General features: G+C 31.7%; 1 protein-coding gene across 2 annotated transcripts in view; it reads right to left on the bottom strand.

Annotated features, from left to right (window-relative positions):
- The window catches only part of LOC129972386 (potassium channel subfamily T member 1-like), a 452,573-nt gene that overhangs the window by 69,085 nt on the left and 366,202 nt on the right, over positions 1-17,286 (bottom strand). For both annotated transcript variants that reach the window (XM_056086510.1, XM_056086511.1), the window contains exons 11-14: positions 17,012-17,176; positions 6,114-6,250; positions 3,952-4,015; positions 3,717-3,825 (exon numbers count right to left, since the gene is read on the bottom strand). In XM_056086510.1, coding sequence (XP_055942485.1) covers positions 3,717-3,825; positions 3,952-4,015; positions 6,114-6,250; positions 17,012-17,176 — 475 coding nt within the window. The remainder of the gene's footprint in view (positions 1-3,716; positions 3,826-3,951; positions 4,016-6,113; positions 6,251-17,011; positions 17,177-17,286) is intronic.

A 17,286-nucleotide genomic window follows, 5' to 3' on the forward strand; every position in this document is an offset into this window, starting at 1 on the left:
TTACTTTTAAAATGTTGTCCCTATGACAAGAATATCTATGTATATCAATATATTGTTGGAAGATACCATTTGCTACGCATATTTTGATACGCAATATTTTTTTTTCTTTTACAAATATGACATTTTAAAACAATAAGGGCAAATTAGCTTATTTTTCTAAATTAGTTTTTACTATATACTGATGTTATGTATGTTAAATAAAAATTAAAAGAAAACTGAGTGTTTCTTTAATAAAGTTTTAATTTATTTTCTTTCATATTGGTAAATATATAATTTCATAATAATTTTTCAGAGAAATAATCAATTTTTTTTTCCATTTATCATTTCATGTTTTTTTGGAATTTTGTACAATGGTATGCTACTGAAGTCAATGAAATATTTTGGAATTTTAAAAATTTAAATAAATGTAATTAAATTTTTATTTCATATTATAGGTGTAATCTAAAAGGGAATTTGAGAAAAAAATTTATGACAAAAAATTATAATATTTATAATAATAAAATTTATTCAGAAATAAAAAGAAAATAATCGATATAAATAAAAGTGAAATTAGTTCCGACATTATAGAAATCTATATTATTTAATATATTTTCTTCACATTTCGCTCAAAAATATTATCATGCATAAATACAGCGAACTTTCGTGACAATATTAATTAAATAATTTATTTTTTATCGATAAAAGGCAGGAAAATATTTTCTTCCGATGTCAAATACAGGGTGGTTATAATTAAGCTTCCCCTGTAAACAGCATCCTATAACGCAAACGGGTGAACGGATTGCAACGAAATTTGGTATATGGAGTCTACATGAGATGCGCTCAAGGAATTTTGAAAAAGAAAAGTATCCACCAGAGGGCGCCTTTTCTGGAAAAACATTAAATTTAACACAATAAATAAGCAAAACATATTACAGAAACAATATTAACATTTATTGATTAGTTTTTGATCACCTTATCATCGAATCGCGTTCAGTAATGGTAAGAAAAAAATAACAGTACGCTGTTTGAGAAAAGAAAAGTTCAGTTTGCAGAAACAAGAACAGATTAGGACGAAATTGCACAAGAGGAGAGTTGTTAATCGTATCCAGCGTGATGTAGGAAAAGGTGCTTCATGTGACCACCCTCATTCGCCAGCAAAATTTCAAGTCAATGGACAGTGTGTTCAATAACAGATCGCAACTGATCAGTTGTGATGCTTCACACATGAAACGTTATGGAGTTCCTTAAGCCATTCAACATCGCAACACCACTACGATACACCAGACATTTTAAGTGACCCCATAACCAGAAGTCGCAGGGGCTTAGATCCGATGAAAGCGGTTGCCATGGATTACGAAAAAAGCAACTTATAGCAAGTTTATTAACTTCAATCATGGCCCGCATACCTTTAGTAGGCATTGGTCCACTCTGTAGTTTCTTTACACGACGATATTCATGAACTGCAGCAGATGAATTCGCCTTGTTTTCGTAAAACAGATTCACCAATTACGCACGTTCTACTAAAGATACCGTCGTCTTTACAGCCGGAAACATCGGCAAAAAACATGACAATGTCTACAAACGTTTCGTACCCTAACCCGTTTTGCATAAAGCTTCCTCTTCTTAGCAAACATGCAAATCTCGACATTTTTTTCCTAGAACTGACAGCTTTTCCCGGTTTTACATTTTATTACTCGTAATTCTTGTTCTGGATTGTTGATATTATTTCTGTATTCCGTTTTGGTCGTTTATTGTGTTAAATTTAGTGTTTTTCCAGCGAAGGCGCCCTCTGGTGGACACTTTGGAACTAATTTTTTTTTTTTTTTTGAAATTCTGTAAGCTTATTTCGTGTATAGTTTATATGACAAATTTCGTTGCAATCCGTTTATCCGTTTACGTTGTAGGCTGCTGTTTATCGGGGAAGCTTAATTATAACCACCCTTCGACCAGTTATTAATAAAATTAAAGAAAAACCATTATAAGCAAACAGTTGAAAAAAGTTGCTCGAGAAAAAGAGTTAAAAAAAAACTGATCTAGAACGTAAACCGCAAAAGAAGGAAGGGCTGAAACAATATCATATAAAAATGAGACATCTTATGAAATTTTAATGAAAAAATTTTTGATGTATTTTGAATGGGTTTATCCCCCGGTGGTCCGTTTAGAGTCTTAACTTATCCAGTAGGCAGGGTTGATGAAAGAGTTCTTTTTCCATTTTCAAAGTGATTAAAATTTCAAAGTAAGTACAAGAGGTGTTCAGATGAAAAGGTACGAAACGACATTGTGGGTATAAATGAAGACTTTATTCAAAGTATACACCATAGGCCTGAGCACAATGATCCCATTGATTAAAGAGCCGAAGGATTCCCTGTTCCCAGAATTCCTGTAGTGACGAGACCCAGTCCTTCACAGCGTACTTGAGTTCGCCGTCTAAGGTCTGCCACTTGTTGAATTCCTCGAGAACTGAAGAAGCATTAACTCCGATGTGTACTGTGAGACACTCCGAAGACTACGTAGGTCCATCAAGAATAAAAGACTGGGTCTACTCAAGGAGTGTGTGGTTCTGCTCCATGATAACACGCGTCCACACGTCTCCAGGGTCACACACGCTGGAACTGGACCATCCACCCTACAGCCCGGACATGTCCCCCTGCGATTTTCATGTGTTTGGTCCCCTGAAAATCATCTGAAAGGGAAGCGCTTCAACTCGGACGGCGAACTCAAGCACGTTGTGAAGGACTGGGTCTCGTCACGGTCACAGGAATTCAAGGAACAAGAAATCCTTCGGCTCGTTAATCAATGGGATCGTTGTGCTCAGGCCTATGGTGTATACTTTGAATGAAGTCTTCATTTATACCCACAGTGTCGTTTCGCATCTTTTCATTTGAATACCCCTTGTAGTTTTGTGACTGCCTCACACTCTAAAGATTTTTGTTTTCCTTTCTAGAACGTTAAAAAGTTAATTCCTACTTTTGAGTACACTAATAAAAATGTATTTGTAAAAAAAAATGACATTAATTAAAACTAACGCTATTAGTAAAAATTTAGTTCTAAAGTAATGGCAAAAGAGAAATACAATTTTTTTTAAACCAGATTTCTGAGAAGAAAGCTTGTCCTAAATCATTGGTTGATCGCGAATTGATTAATATAATAAATAAGATTCAGATTTCTGTATTGTTTTCCAGTATTTTGCGTTTGCAGTATATTTATTAATGAAAATTTGTTTATTTCTTGTCTAATTTAGGTTTTTTTTCCAAACTTCAATAGGGGGGCATTCGAATACCGTGCAACCATGTGTTCTGTCTTGGATATTTATACTCTGTCGTGACCGCAGTGATTTTTATATGGAGGAGATAAAAGATGAAATTCAATGTTCGATTTTATGAATTAGATCTCTGGAATGTTGTTTTACACAAAGCCGTAAGTCTATAACTCATAGGTCGTGTATTATTCATTTGTGTTCTGGCGTTAGATCAAGAAATTTCATGTATGATTCTGTGTGGTTTATGTTTATGCTTAGAAATCAGTATAATTCAAAAAAAAAAATCATGGTAAACAGATATTTGTGTCCTGCATTTTTTGATTTACAGGTCTTCTTACTAAATTTCAAAAAGATGAAATTTCATATCCATTCTAGCAGTTACAAATTAATTTCATTCTAATTAATTACTATTAATTTAATTTAATTCTCACTTGATGAATAGTTTTATAATAGACGAATTAAAACAAGCTTTGCTTACCTGCGAAAGCAACGTGAACCTTATTTTCAGGACGGAAAATTTGTACATACTGAGGTACACTCGGGGCAAAATCTCGAACTGCCCAAGACCTCAGAATTGTGTGTTCGTCCTGCATGAGAGAGACAAATTATGGAAAACATCGACATGTTGAAATGACAAGTTCCTTTTTTAAAAATAAAAGTCAATGATAATCATATAAAACCAAGCGTTAAGAAGAAAGTTGTTAAATACTTACAGCTGCCGATCTGTCAGCATAGTTTCTAGCTGCTAATATAAAACAAGCTTCAGCCGCATTCATTCTGAAAAGACAAAAATAACAATGCATGCATAGTATAAAATTCGGCGAGGAGAAAAGATCAAATAGGGTATTTTAAATAACAATAGGGAAAATTTAATGACGATTAGTCATATAATATATAAGGTGAACAGTAAACTCCTTTTAAGTCTTTTAAATTCGAAATAACGTCTCATATAACCTAGGAAGTAAAGTGTACTTATAGTAAAGCCATTATGCTGAATTTATTGAGACAAGCTACAGAATCTCTAGTGGCGAAATAAGTAAGTTAACAAAGTAATTAAAAAAATAAAGAAGTCCGGTTAATAAATTTACTTGGATACAAAGTAAAAAAAAAGATTTTATGGAACTATAGGTAAAAGCGGGAAGATATTTAAGATTAAAATTATGAACATTCAATGTCTTGAAAAACGGTTCGTCCTAAAATTGAAAAATGCATTCTCCGGTATTATGATACAGTTTTTCCGAGTTAAAGAACGACGAAGCGAAATTTAAGGAAGGAAGTGACCAAAAATAATGAACAAAAAATCTCATCAACGCACTTGGGAATGGGAAATTTGAGGATACATTTTTATTTTCTTCGTATTTTTGTTGCTTAGTTTTGCTATACGAGATGTCGTTTTAAATTTAAAGGGCTTAAAAGGATTTCCTGCTCAGCCTGTATATATGAATGAGATCTGATATTTATAAAGCCAAAATTCAATTAATTTAAACAACTTTAGATAAATCAAAGACTTATTATATGTTTTTTCCTACAATTATTTCAAACTACACATCATATCACGGGCATGCGAACATCCAAACAAAATCCTCACCATGAATATGCTTGTAACGAAATAAAATACCATCTATGATAAAAAAAAAAATTAGACAAAACTGAATTTTATTAATTTTTTTATGGTATATGTATATAAAATGATGAAGAAACTTAAAAGAATTTATGTTAAAAATTCTTTTTAATCTAATGAATGTTAAATTATGAAAAGATTTAGAAGTTATTTTTGTTAATAGGAGACATATGCTTAATTGCAATAATTCGTGTAACTACACTTGTTTACTTTTAATAGCCCCCGGTATAAATTTCCAAAAAATGAAAACCGTCATCAACCGTCTTGGTGAAATATTGGCATCTTTCCTATAATGGAACTTGTCGATGTCGGCGTAATCTGAAAATCACCAAGTCAATCCAGGAATACTACCATCTTGACAGCTTATGTATAAGAGAGCTTGCCGTAAACTATAAATCGCCAAGTAAAACCTATTATCTGAAAATCGACAAGTAAATCCGAGAATGCAACCATCTTTGCGAAATCTCGGCATCTTATGTATAATGGAACTTGACCAGTTTGGCGTAACTTGAAAATCGCTACTTAAATCTGTTACGTTTACGTTCTTGGGCGGAATTTGAAAATATTCAAGTAAACCCAGAAATGCAAAAACCTTGAAGAAATTTTGGTACCTTATGTATAACGTAACTTGATGGTCATGGGGTAATCAGAAAATTGTGATGTAAACTTGGGGTCTTAAAAATAAACAAGTACTCGTACAAGATATTCTATAAGTGTCACAAATTAGTAATGTTTCTTTTGACCATGTACATATGTAAACCAAGAAGTGAATTATGATTGGTTTATACTTAGCCGAGCCGCTTTTGTTAATTCATTTCCAGTGTATATGTTCGGTTAAAATTTAGAAAAATCTTGATGTCATAAGTTTTAATACCAGCTTAAAGATTCCAAAGTTTTTGTCACTGTGGATGTAGAATTTCAATAAAGCACTTGCTTTAAAAAAATCACTCAAAGAAAAGGAAGAAATTAATTCATTTCGCAAATGATCAGTCAATTCAATAAAAGAAGAATTTCAATTCAATAAATCAATAAAATATTTAAAAAAAATGAATCAAGGTCATACACAAAACATGTTTTCCCTCTGATAATCGAATTACTCATGCCATATGAAGTTTAGGTCAAAGTTTCAAATAAACAGATAAGGAACTCATTTTATTGATTTGCTATGCATGGATTACAATTTGAATTTTTGATTCTTCTAAACTTGATACTTATAAAAAAAAAATCAAGCTTTCTGTACATGTTACGACTTACCTTGCTCTAGCTAAGTCTAAATCTTTGAGAGCAGAACCCTGTATATAAATAACTCTCTGGGCCCACATTGGGATTTGAAGTATCATCTTCATTGTTGCATCCAACTCACAGGGAGACAGTAATACGACGTAATAATCCTGTAAAGGAGAGAACATTTTATAGAATTCCTTATCAATAATATTATTAATTCCTTATTTTCAGTATTGGTAACTTTTGATATCATTAATTATTTGAAGTACTGATTTCCGTTGAAGATATTCTAATCCAACACTGAATGGGGAAAAAATACCTTGTAGCACCTCTTTTTCCCCTTTTTGCAGAGAGCGCTCCCTTGTGGCGTTTTACAGAAGACAAGCAGTTGAACGGGGGAACTGCATCCTGAGGTCGACTTTTTTCCTATGCGCAATCCTTGCGCTAACGCCGAATACTTTCGGTCAGAAACGGTGGAATCCCTCCACCATACTGTTTACTTTAACCTAATTGTCTATGTGTGTTTGTAAATTTTGTAGTGTAGCTGTGTTATGGAAATTAAAACTAGTGTATTTAAAACCGGGCAGTTTGTTAGAAAATCACAATACACTCACTATAACCTTATTTACATCGAAGCGATGTGGTTAGTTCATGCTTAATATCGAATAAATCCCATTCTTAGTTATAAAATATAGCTTAAACATGTATAATCAGTATAATAATCGTCCACCGCCGTCTGCAACGCTGGATGAAGTTAAAAATATCCCTGACACTTTCGTCTGTTGTTATGGAATGTGAAATAACTTCGGAATGTGTCATTCAACAAAAAACCATTTTTACGTCACATCAAACTTTATAAAATAAGCTTTACAGCGACACTATACTTTATTTCTGAACCATTTTCAAATCTTATTGTAATATTTCTTAAAAGATATTTTTAAGTATATGTTACATTATTATGTCATGTTCAGTTTTCTTTATTGATAATATCGCAGATTACGAAGAAGTTAAATAAATTTCTCTTCGTTGTTAATAGTATTCTTGCTAATAATTATAGTCTTATTGATCATAATTGAAATATTATAAATCATAATAATTTATTTAGAAATTAAATGTCATTATATCCTTTCTATATATATTAACCCACGGAGGGCACCTCGAAATGAGGATGAGATGCTTCCGGCATGGTGGTTGGATCTCGCCACCCTGGAGGGTACACAAATAGGTGGGGGATCTGACTCCTCCCATCGGTGCCGGGACGTACTTCCTTCGGGGAGGGTTGACCGTGGCCGGTGATGGCCATTAGGATTCAACCACAGTTCCCGCCAGTGTTGCTGTTGCGGCTGTCGGGTCATTCAGTCTTATGGTTAAATCCGTGTGCCTTCGTGGCGGGTCGGAGAGTCAGATGGCTGACTATCCTTTCTCTATAATTAAGAATGGTTTCAGAAAATAAAATTGAAGCAGACGATTCAAGCCTAAAATATCATGCTACTATGTTTCGGGGTAGAGTTTAGAATTTCATTAATATTTTTTATATATAATTAGACGCAATGTGTCAGCTTTCTACTAGTAAAAGTGTACAGCGGTTTATGTTTCTATTGGCTTTTTATTAAAAAAACAGCAAATAATTTTTAAACACAAGTCAACATATTGTAGAAAATAATCTGATTCCCTTACCAAACCTTCCACGAAGGAGACATTTTATATTCACTCTTTTTCAATACTTTCCCATGAAGCTATTTTTGCATGCGTCAGAAAGAAGATTTATAATATTTCGGCAATGTATTTGCCCCGAGCAGCAAAGAGAGATAAGCATATTTTGAATAAATCATCCGTTTTTTTACCGAGGAGAGCACAGAATTTCTACAAAGAATTATACCTACTGAGCCTTTTAATTTTTTTTTTTTTTTTTTTTTTTGAGTTTGACATATTTATGATGAAACGGCAAATAGGATAGCCGCTTCCATTCAAAACGGTAAAAGTGAGATTATGTATGTGTAGTTTGCTCAATAGGGATTCTAATAAAAAATAAATAAGTTTTTTAAAGCACGGCTTTATGATTGTGCCAAGAAAGGAAAATAACAATATCGTAAAAAAAAAAATCAATATTAAATGAAACTACAATATCAGAAACGCAAGAAGCGTATATATAAATATTCTTATGTAATATACAAGTTTGAATTTTAATCACATTTAAAATACAGAGTGTTCTAATATTGGACCGATGGAGGGCTCGACACCAAGGGGAAGAAAAATTGCAGTGAAACATAATGTCGCAAAGTGCATAGAGAGGAAGAAATCACGAAAATTCCCTGCAAGTTCCGATTCCAGAAGGTGTTAATGTCAACACGATACATAATGTAGGTAACAGAAGGCACACATGTCGTTGATAGATGGTCCACAAACCACAGTATTGCAGAAATCAAAACAGAGATTTAACGTTAATTTTTGGGTAGATATCCTCGTAATTATCTCTTGGGGTCATACTTACTGCCTAAATGTCTGTATGAAGATATATACCCTTTTTTGCAACACATTCTCCCGGAAATGATTGCAAAGTGTGCCGGAATGTGGTTCATGCATGAAAGGACACAAACGCATCTGCAACGAAGATACTGAAGCTTGAACTTATTCTCAAAGCTCTCTCAAAAATTCTGCTTGGAAATCTTAGATCACCCGAATACTACAATTCAGCAACAGTCATATTATGCTCACAATGATAACAAATAGTACTTTTCCTTGCGCCACAACGAATTGGTTTCTTTCACTTAAACTTTCTTAATGTGTCTTTTACTTAAAATTGAACTCTTCTTCTTCCACCTTCTTTACTTTGTTTATTTATGGTTAAATTCATCTGAATTCATAAACCATCTCATGCGGTCATCTGACTAAATCGAAATCGCTTATCTCTCCAAGGTTTCTCTCATTCAAGTCCACAATCAGAATTAAAACGAGTAGAAGTGCACACGTATTGGCACTTAAGAAAACGATCTAAATTTAGTCAGTCATCGAATATTTAATCGTCTGTTTCTGTTCCATTAACGTCAACTAAGGTTTTTGTTTAGGGAGAGAGATGATTTTTTTTAATTATCTCCGCAGTTTAAATGAAGAATCAGAACACGAAATTACATTATCGCAAAAAAAAAAGAAAAAACGCTCAGTATCAAATAGAAAACCCAGGCATTTAGCTTTCTAACAGGATTAGAGTGCCATAGACCTCATTTATAGGCGGATAGAATGGTACATAAACAGAGAAGGAGAATATGTCTTTAAACAAGGCTTTAATTTATATAGAATGCTAATGTTTAAAAATAGTTTGTTGAAGAAATCGAAAACAAGTTATGCGATGAGAAATTTAAATGAAGTTATACACAATATACTCCACGTGAACCAAACTTGTTACTGATGGCGGCAAGTTCTATATATGAGCAACAACCTGTTGTTTACATTGCGTCAAGAACACTGACATCGACATGCAGAGACTTGATTTTCCCTTTAAAGTTCTCCCGAAAACGCCAGACTTTTGAATGGGCCGCATTGACCATGTACTGGACCCTCGGGGGGGCACCTCGAAATGAGGATGAGATGCTTCCGGCCTGGTGGTTGGATCTCGCCACCCTGGAGGGTACACTAATAGGTGGGGGATCTGGCTCCTCCCATCGATGACGGGACGTACTTCCTTCGGGGAGGGTTGTACCGTGGCCGGTGACGGCCCTTAGGACTCAACCACAGTTCCCGCCAATTGCTGTTGCGGCGGTCCGGTCATTCAGTTCTACGGTTTAAATCCGTGTGCCTTAGGGCGGGTCGGAGAGTTAGATGGTTGACTTGACTTGACCATGTACTGAATTATCGAGATTTTCATATCATATTATATCATAAAATAAAATGAAAATTTCAATGAAAAAATTTCTTGAGATTATATTTCCTTCTATGATAACATCGTTACCAGTTAAAACTTTTCCAAATTTGAATATTATTTTAGATATAAACAGTAACATCGGCTAAGCCTTTTTTTCATTTAAAAGAATTTTTATTTTTACAGCCGACTGATTTCAATGTTTTTAAACATTATCGATAAAAAAGATATAGAAATGTTAGAGATACCTACTGTTATTAAAAGGTAAAAATACTTATGGAAGTTGATAAAACGTTTTACAAGCACACAAAAAATTATTTGTAGAATGAAAAATTAGCATACTTAAAAAAATCCTAAACAATTTGGAAATTAAACTTGTTCTGGTCTTTTGATTAATAGTTAGAAGCAGCTATTATTTATCATTTGAAAAATACTATATTTCATGTAAATTGTTTTAAAATACATTTTTTTAGAATTATTATTTTTTAAATTTACGATGATTGTTAATTAAATAATAATCCGATAAATTCCAGAAACATTGATCTTATTTTTAAGAAAGAATGTTTCGGAATACATTTGATTTATTGACTATGCCTGCTTTTATTTTGTATGCCGAAAAGAAACAGATGGTCGCGTTGTAAAATAAATATATAAAAACTGAAAAAAAATTATGAAACTTTACATTCTGAAATGCATATCTAATAATAATGATTGAAAGATGAAATAAGATACCGTATTCCCAATCAAATAAAAAAATTCTATAAATGTTTATTTTTTAAAAATATTTTTCATTACAAGTGAATGCGTTCCTTTTCAATGATATCAATTTTTTGCCATATAATTTTTTAAAATTAAATTCTAAAAAAAACTTTTAACTTATTTTAAAACGATATATTTCCTTACTAAAGTAAAATTCAAATCGTTTTCAATCTTGCTATTAATATTTCATTCTTGCTTTTTTCTATTGTTGCTGATTAAGATATAAAGAGACAATTTATTTTTCCCGTGTTGAAGAAGAATGTTGAGATGCTTTTGTAAAAAAAGTTTTATATTTTGTTGTACTTACAATTAAGGTTTTACTCCAGGGCTAAGCAATGATTTTAAGACGCGTACCTTTATACTTTCTCGCATATGTAATGTAGAGAAAGAACAGTAATCATAAAAAAATCCTAACTTGAGACTTAGACGAATCTGCACGTCTTAGAATTAACAAAAAACGAGTTCGAAAAACACATTTTTGGAAATAGGGTGTTCGTCTGTCTATCTGTATGTGACAAAGATAACTCAAAAAGGCTTTGAACTAGACGGCTGAAATTTGGTATATAGACTTTACACTAAAAATTTGCAGATTTCTAACAAATGTTGAGTAAATTCTGTCCAGAGAAAGTCCGTCTGTGTGGCTGTTTGAATATACATTAACAAGTTAACTACGAAATGAAGAGAGCTAGCTAGATAAAATTGGATATGCAGATTTAACATCTTTAGTGTACAGTTCAAAAAGTACATTTTTAAAAATGTTCATCTGTGCAAAGATAACTAACTCAAAAAGGCTTTGAGCTAAACGGCTGAAAATTGGTATACAGTCTTTATACCTAATTTTTAAATTTTGAACAAAATCATTTCACAAGAAGTCTGTCTGTTGGAATATAAGTTAACGCAATAATTACAAAACGAAGAGAGCTAGATAGATAAAATTCGGTACACAGACTTAACATCTATAGTGTAAACACCTTGATGTAGATTTTGAACCAAATCCAACCACCGGTTGACTGTCTGTCGGTCTGTGCTTTCAAAAAATGTAAACGCGACAGTTCAAAAACGCAGTGACTTGTATATATCAAGTAGGATATGGGATTTCCGAGTACAAGTGCACTTTTGTGTCAAATTTTTGTTTCAGTTGGTTGACGAAAATGTATCTGAAGCACAAATTCGAATTTCGGATATTACTAGATGCATGCCAGAGATTAATCGCCAAATAACTCGCCAAGGGCGACACGATAGATTCAGTAAAAATGCAACATTCTCGCCAAATGTTAATATTTTGATGTTATTGTACACCAATGCCATTTAAGGCATTATCTAGAGTGAAAAGTTTATTAGGGAGAATGCGAGAAAGTTTTGAGGTGACCATTCCTGCTGGTTAAACTCTGCTGCTTTTTCCTATTATATCATTGGAGCTTATGTTGAAGAAAATTAGGGAAATGCATTGCACAATGAATGAAACATTGAGCTTCTAAAACAGTATGAGTCATACGCCTATCAAAATTTGAAGTTAAAATACGAGACTCGTATATTTTACTAAGGAAGCCATTGCAACCAATTTAATTGAAATTTCTAATAACCATTTTCCCCGGCAAGATAAATGGTTGCTAAAGGCGGCAAGTGCACAATATACCATTTTTAACGACCCAGAAAAGAAGGAAACAATATCTGTTATTAAAATACGAATAGTTCTAAGGAATAAGATTATGTTAATAATAATAAATCGTAATATATTATGGAATAATACAAAAAGCATCAGATAAATTTAGAAAAAATGATCCAAGAAAAAATTCCTTAAACATTACAATTGAACTTAGAGGTGATGTGTCGAAGACGTTCTTTTTATTCAAGAAATTTAAAGATTATAGAATTTAGAAACGTTTTCTTTCCATTTCATCGTAAATTCATATATTTCATTTACAAAATAAGCCCATTTTGTTGCCATGACAACGATGACGTTCTAAATATTTTGAAGATAAATTCCTTTTTTATTCATCCGAGGCTCCACTCACCACTTTCTTTATCTTTTATGTACGGTGGAAAAGATCGTAACAAATACATATAAACGCACAGATCTTCTTACGAGTACCGCAAGGAATCGTCTGCAAAAAAAGAATTACTATTTCCTTATTTTCAATTTGCGTTTTGGCAACGAACTTGCTAAGCCTCACGAAGCACATGTCTAAATATCTCGACGAAAATAAACAACACTTTAAAGAAGAGAATTCTTAAGTAGAAGAACTAGCTTTGAACTTCAAAAATAAAAAGGAACCTTTTTTGAATAGAAATCATTTAGAGTTTAGAAGCTTTCACCTTGGAAGGATCGAAACTCTTGGCACGATCTGAGAAAAAAGTGAAGAGAATTTATTTATTTGGAAGCGAAGGCCAAAGTTTTTTTTTTTTTTTTTTTTTTTTTTTCACTGAATTGAATTTCGTCTAAAACTTTTTTCTCTTTTTCGAACTGAAATGCCTAAGTTAGCGAATATCTTTCAGGAGACGAAAACTAAATTTGCTCGACACAAATTTCATTGGGGAAAAATACCGAAGATAAAATAAGCAAATATTTGCAAAACTTTACCAGGAAATTGATTTCACTTTTAATACTGCTCGTTTTTTATTATTTTTAAAGTAAAAACAACAAAACTGATTGCAATTTAAAATTTTCACTTTTCATGTGCAGAAAAAAATTTTCAACTTTAAAATTGCTTATTGATTTTATGAAAAGAATTTTTGTGATGCAGACGATTGTTTTTTAACACATATTACATCACATTTAAATTTTTAAGTGTAGCTCAAAGCGTTTTTGAGTTATCCTTATCCCAGACAGAAAGACAGACTTTTTTTAAAATGTGTTTGTAACTCGCGGAGGTCTGAAATGTGGAGATAATCAAAATCTGGAGTTCCAAAATTTTGACAATTACTATACATTCTCTATACTGCGTATAAGAGAAAATAAAAATACAGCATAAAAAATTTTATTAAGTTAATTAATACAGTTGTCATCAAAAGAATGGTAAAAGTAAAATTCTAAAAAAATAGAAACATTTAATATTTACATCTGGACCGTAGCACAAAAATCACCATCTTTCATGAGGTAATATTCTTTACATACAATAAATTATCATCAACAAAATCCAAGTCACTTTGAAATATATATTTCCAATGTTAGCAATAAACGAGTTTTAATTACTGATAGAAATTGAGACAGGAAAACAAATGAATTAATTAGATAATATAATTTAAAACCTAAACTTGCTAATTTCAATAAGCATTATTTTCATCTTGTTTAATCAAATCTTTTTTTTTATTATAATCAAAAACTTTTTCATCAGCATGACATGAAATATAAAGCAGTAAAAATAAACAATAGGCATTTTTTTTTGTCTAAGTTGTATTAGCCCATTCAAATACCATTACACATAAAAATATTCCATTCCGGTAAACTCAGTTTGTAAAAAGTAACACGGATACACTAAATCATTTGTTAAATTATTGATGACAATGGCAAATGAAGTATTTGTGTTAATACATTTCTGATTAATTATATCTTATGATTAATTAAATTACGAAAATCTTATTTACATGAATAGATTAGGTACGATTCTATATTCATTAGATATTTCGGTCGCCAAACGATTTTTATAGAATAACTGGCAAATGCATGCTTCTAGAGATTGAATTATTGCAACCATAGTTTTTATATGTAATCTTGTAAAAAAGCCAACATCACATTTTGTTCACAATTTTTTTTTTTTTTTTTTTTTTTGAAAATTGGACTGTATTCGTATATGATAAAAAAAAAAGATCTGAAGCCTTTCGATAAAGAATTTAATTTATCCAATTTTAGATTGAAATCTGTTTCAGAATTTTATTTTCGTAAGGAGTTCAGAGTGAAGAAAATATAAAAGTTTTTAATGTTATTACAAATGCAGAAAAGAACAAAAAGCAATTTTCCATCACGAATCAATTTCTCAATGAGATTTGTCAGATTCTGCATCGACTTAAAATGAAATAAAATGAAGAATAAAACAAATAAATCAAAAAAAGAATGTTTACATAAATTAATATATCCAGGAAAGAATTCTTGTTCTTTTTAATAGAACGAAACAAACGAAATATTGTGACAAACGATAAAAAAACACTAGTGCGAACAGCTGTACTTAAAAAAGAATGATTTATTTGTATAGTGAAAACTAAACAAAAAAAAATTCGTAATATATTTTCGCAAAAGAAAGTTATTTCGCCGAAGAAAAAATAATATATTTGACTTTTCCCATGTTTTGGAAGTACGTAACGAATATAAATTAAATATTTGGTTAGTTTCAAAAACAAAGAAAAAATTTGATACAACTTTAATATTTTTATTTTCTCATATGATGTTTGCAAACGTCATTTTTTATTCAGAAAATAAAATTAATAAAATGTTTCAAAGCCAATTTTACAGAAAGAACATACATTCTCGAAAACAGAAATGAAAAGAAAGTGTATGAAACAAAGAAATGTAATATTTTCCATTCTTATTCCAATTAGTTTGCTGAAATTGCAATTTTGTGTTTCAAACAACAACAAAAAAAAAAAAAAAAAAAATGCCGAACTAAGCACAAAAAAAGAAAATGACAACCACTTCTAAATTACTGTGATGATTAGTTGGGGCAGATTTAAACTTTTCTTTTTTATGAAGTAATAAAGTCAAGTTTTCAGTCACTATAAACAGCAAATTTATTCAGAAAAATCAAAAATTGAATTAAGAAAATCAGAAAAGAATGGTATTAAACAAAGTACTGAAGCGTGAAGTTAAAATTTAAAATTAAGATTTCTTGTGCCTTTATTCTTAATGAATTCTTTCAACTATATGTTAAACATGCTAAGAAAGTAAATAATAATAATTTGTTGCATTTATTAACATATCTGGTAAAACAAACTTAGATATCAAATTTATTTATTGAAACAGTGCTTTGTCAAAGATACTTTTTTTCTGTAAGAATTATTTTTTTAAAAAGTACAAAAAACAGTTAAATGTTTGTTTAATAAAACTACAATCTTCACAATGGAAACACAGACATATCTCCCTCCTCTACTTAAATGAATCCGTTTTTTGAAAAATCAGAATGTTAAGTCTAATTAATTTTTTTCCCCATTTCTTTGAAAAATAGGAATATTCTGTAAATTTAACTTCGACGATTTGGTTTCTCATTAAAAAGCAAAAACTAATCTAGTTAAAAAAAATTTAGATAACAGCCTATGTTTATAGAGAATTTCACACAATAGTAATTACAAAATCATGCCTTAAGATATATGTTAGAATTTTAACTTTATAAATAATCGCTTTCAAAGCAGAGTTAAAACTCAGTTGTAGATTATAATTTTAGCTTTTTATTAACTTCCAGTTTTTTAAGCGACGTGAGGACAATTTTCCGAGAGATTTCGTAATTTGAACCTCGTTATCTAACGAGAATGGCTACTGAGCTGACACCTTCCTTTCGAAATTCCACACCGCACGAGAGGAGGAATATTTAACCTCAATCGATTTAACGTACGTCAAATTCGTTTACACAACGGTTCTTTGATGGTATCGGTTTTCGAACCTAGAGCCCGCGTCCTTCAGTCCTGAAGTTGAAATTTTATTATTAGGTCACCGTGGCTTCGTTGTAGTCACCCGATTTGCTTTCATGTACTAAATCAATCAAAGCATTTTCTCAATCGTCGTTTAATTGCTTAAAACCTCTGCCACTTTTTTCTTATTAATTTGGAGACAAAAGCAAAGATTCCTGACGTTACAGGAATTTTGGCGATATCTCAATTAGGAACAAAAATACGATATCCTTCTAGAAGCTTCTTTGCCTTGTCACGCAGAGTATAAAAATCCAAGAAACCGAGCTTACAGTCAGCAGTTTGAAGCGAAATAGTGTTTGAGTGAAATCTTTCTTTAGATTTTTGATACACTGAGAATTCTCTCTGAGTGCTTTAAGCTGCTGCTGTTGTTTAATAACTTTTTGTTACTCGTGTGTTACTATTTACTGCAAATACTTTTCTTGCGTGCGCTTCGATTGTGCCCTACTGTGTAATCGTGTTTTCGTGTAGAATAAAGTACAATGATCCGCTATTAAGGTTGTTGGAATTTTCACCGTACATCCACCGAACGGATTTTTCTGTAACAATATTTACATGAGTTTTCTCGAATAGCGTAAACCTTGGTTATTGCGTGACTCAATTTGCAATAGAAACGTTGTTTTCCTTCCAATTTATCATTTGCATACTTTTTGCTACTGTTAAATTAAGAGATGAGATATTGCGGATAAGTTTAACTCACCTGCAGCAAGGGGTGGGCATAAAACTCATTGAGGAAGTCCATGACAGTGTCGGATCTGAGTGTAGTACTGCAGACGACGACATGCCTTTCGTTTTGGGCTCGATGTCGACTGTAAGCAAAGCCCAACTTCTGACGTTCCATCCATGTATAGGCTAGCTGCTCAAACTGCAAATAAACGAATTGGTATCGAAAACATAAGTTTTTGATCATTATTTATTTCCTAACTCTACAGAAGTTTTATAGAAAAATTTTTTACTTGTATTTATTTAATAATT

Source organism: Argiope bruennichi, chromosome 6 (genome assembly GCF_947563725.1).
Source record: "Argiope bruennichi chromosome 6, qqArgBrue1.1, whole genome shotgun sequence".
In the NCBI taxonomy this organism is placed as follows: domain Eukaryota; kingdom Metazoa; phylum Arthropoda; class Arachnida; order Araneae; family Araneidae; genus Argiope; species Argiope bruennichi.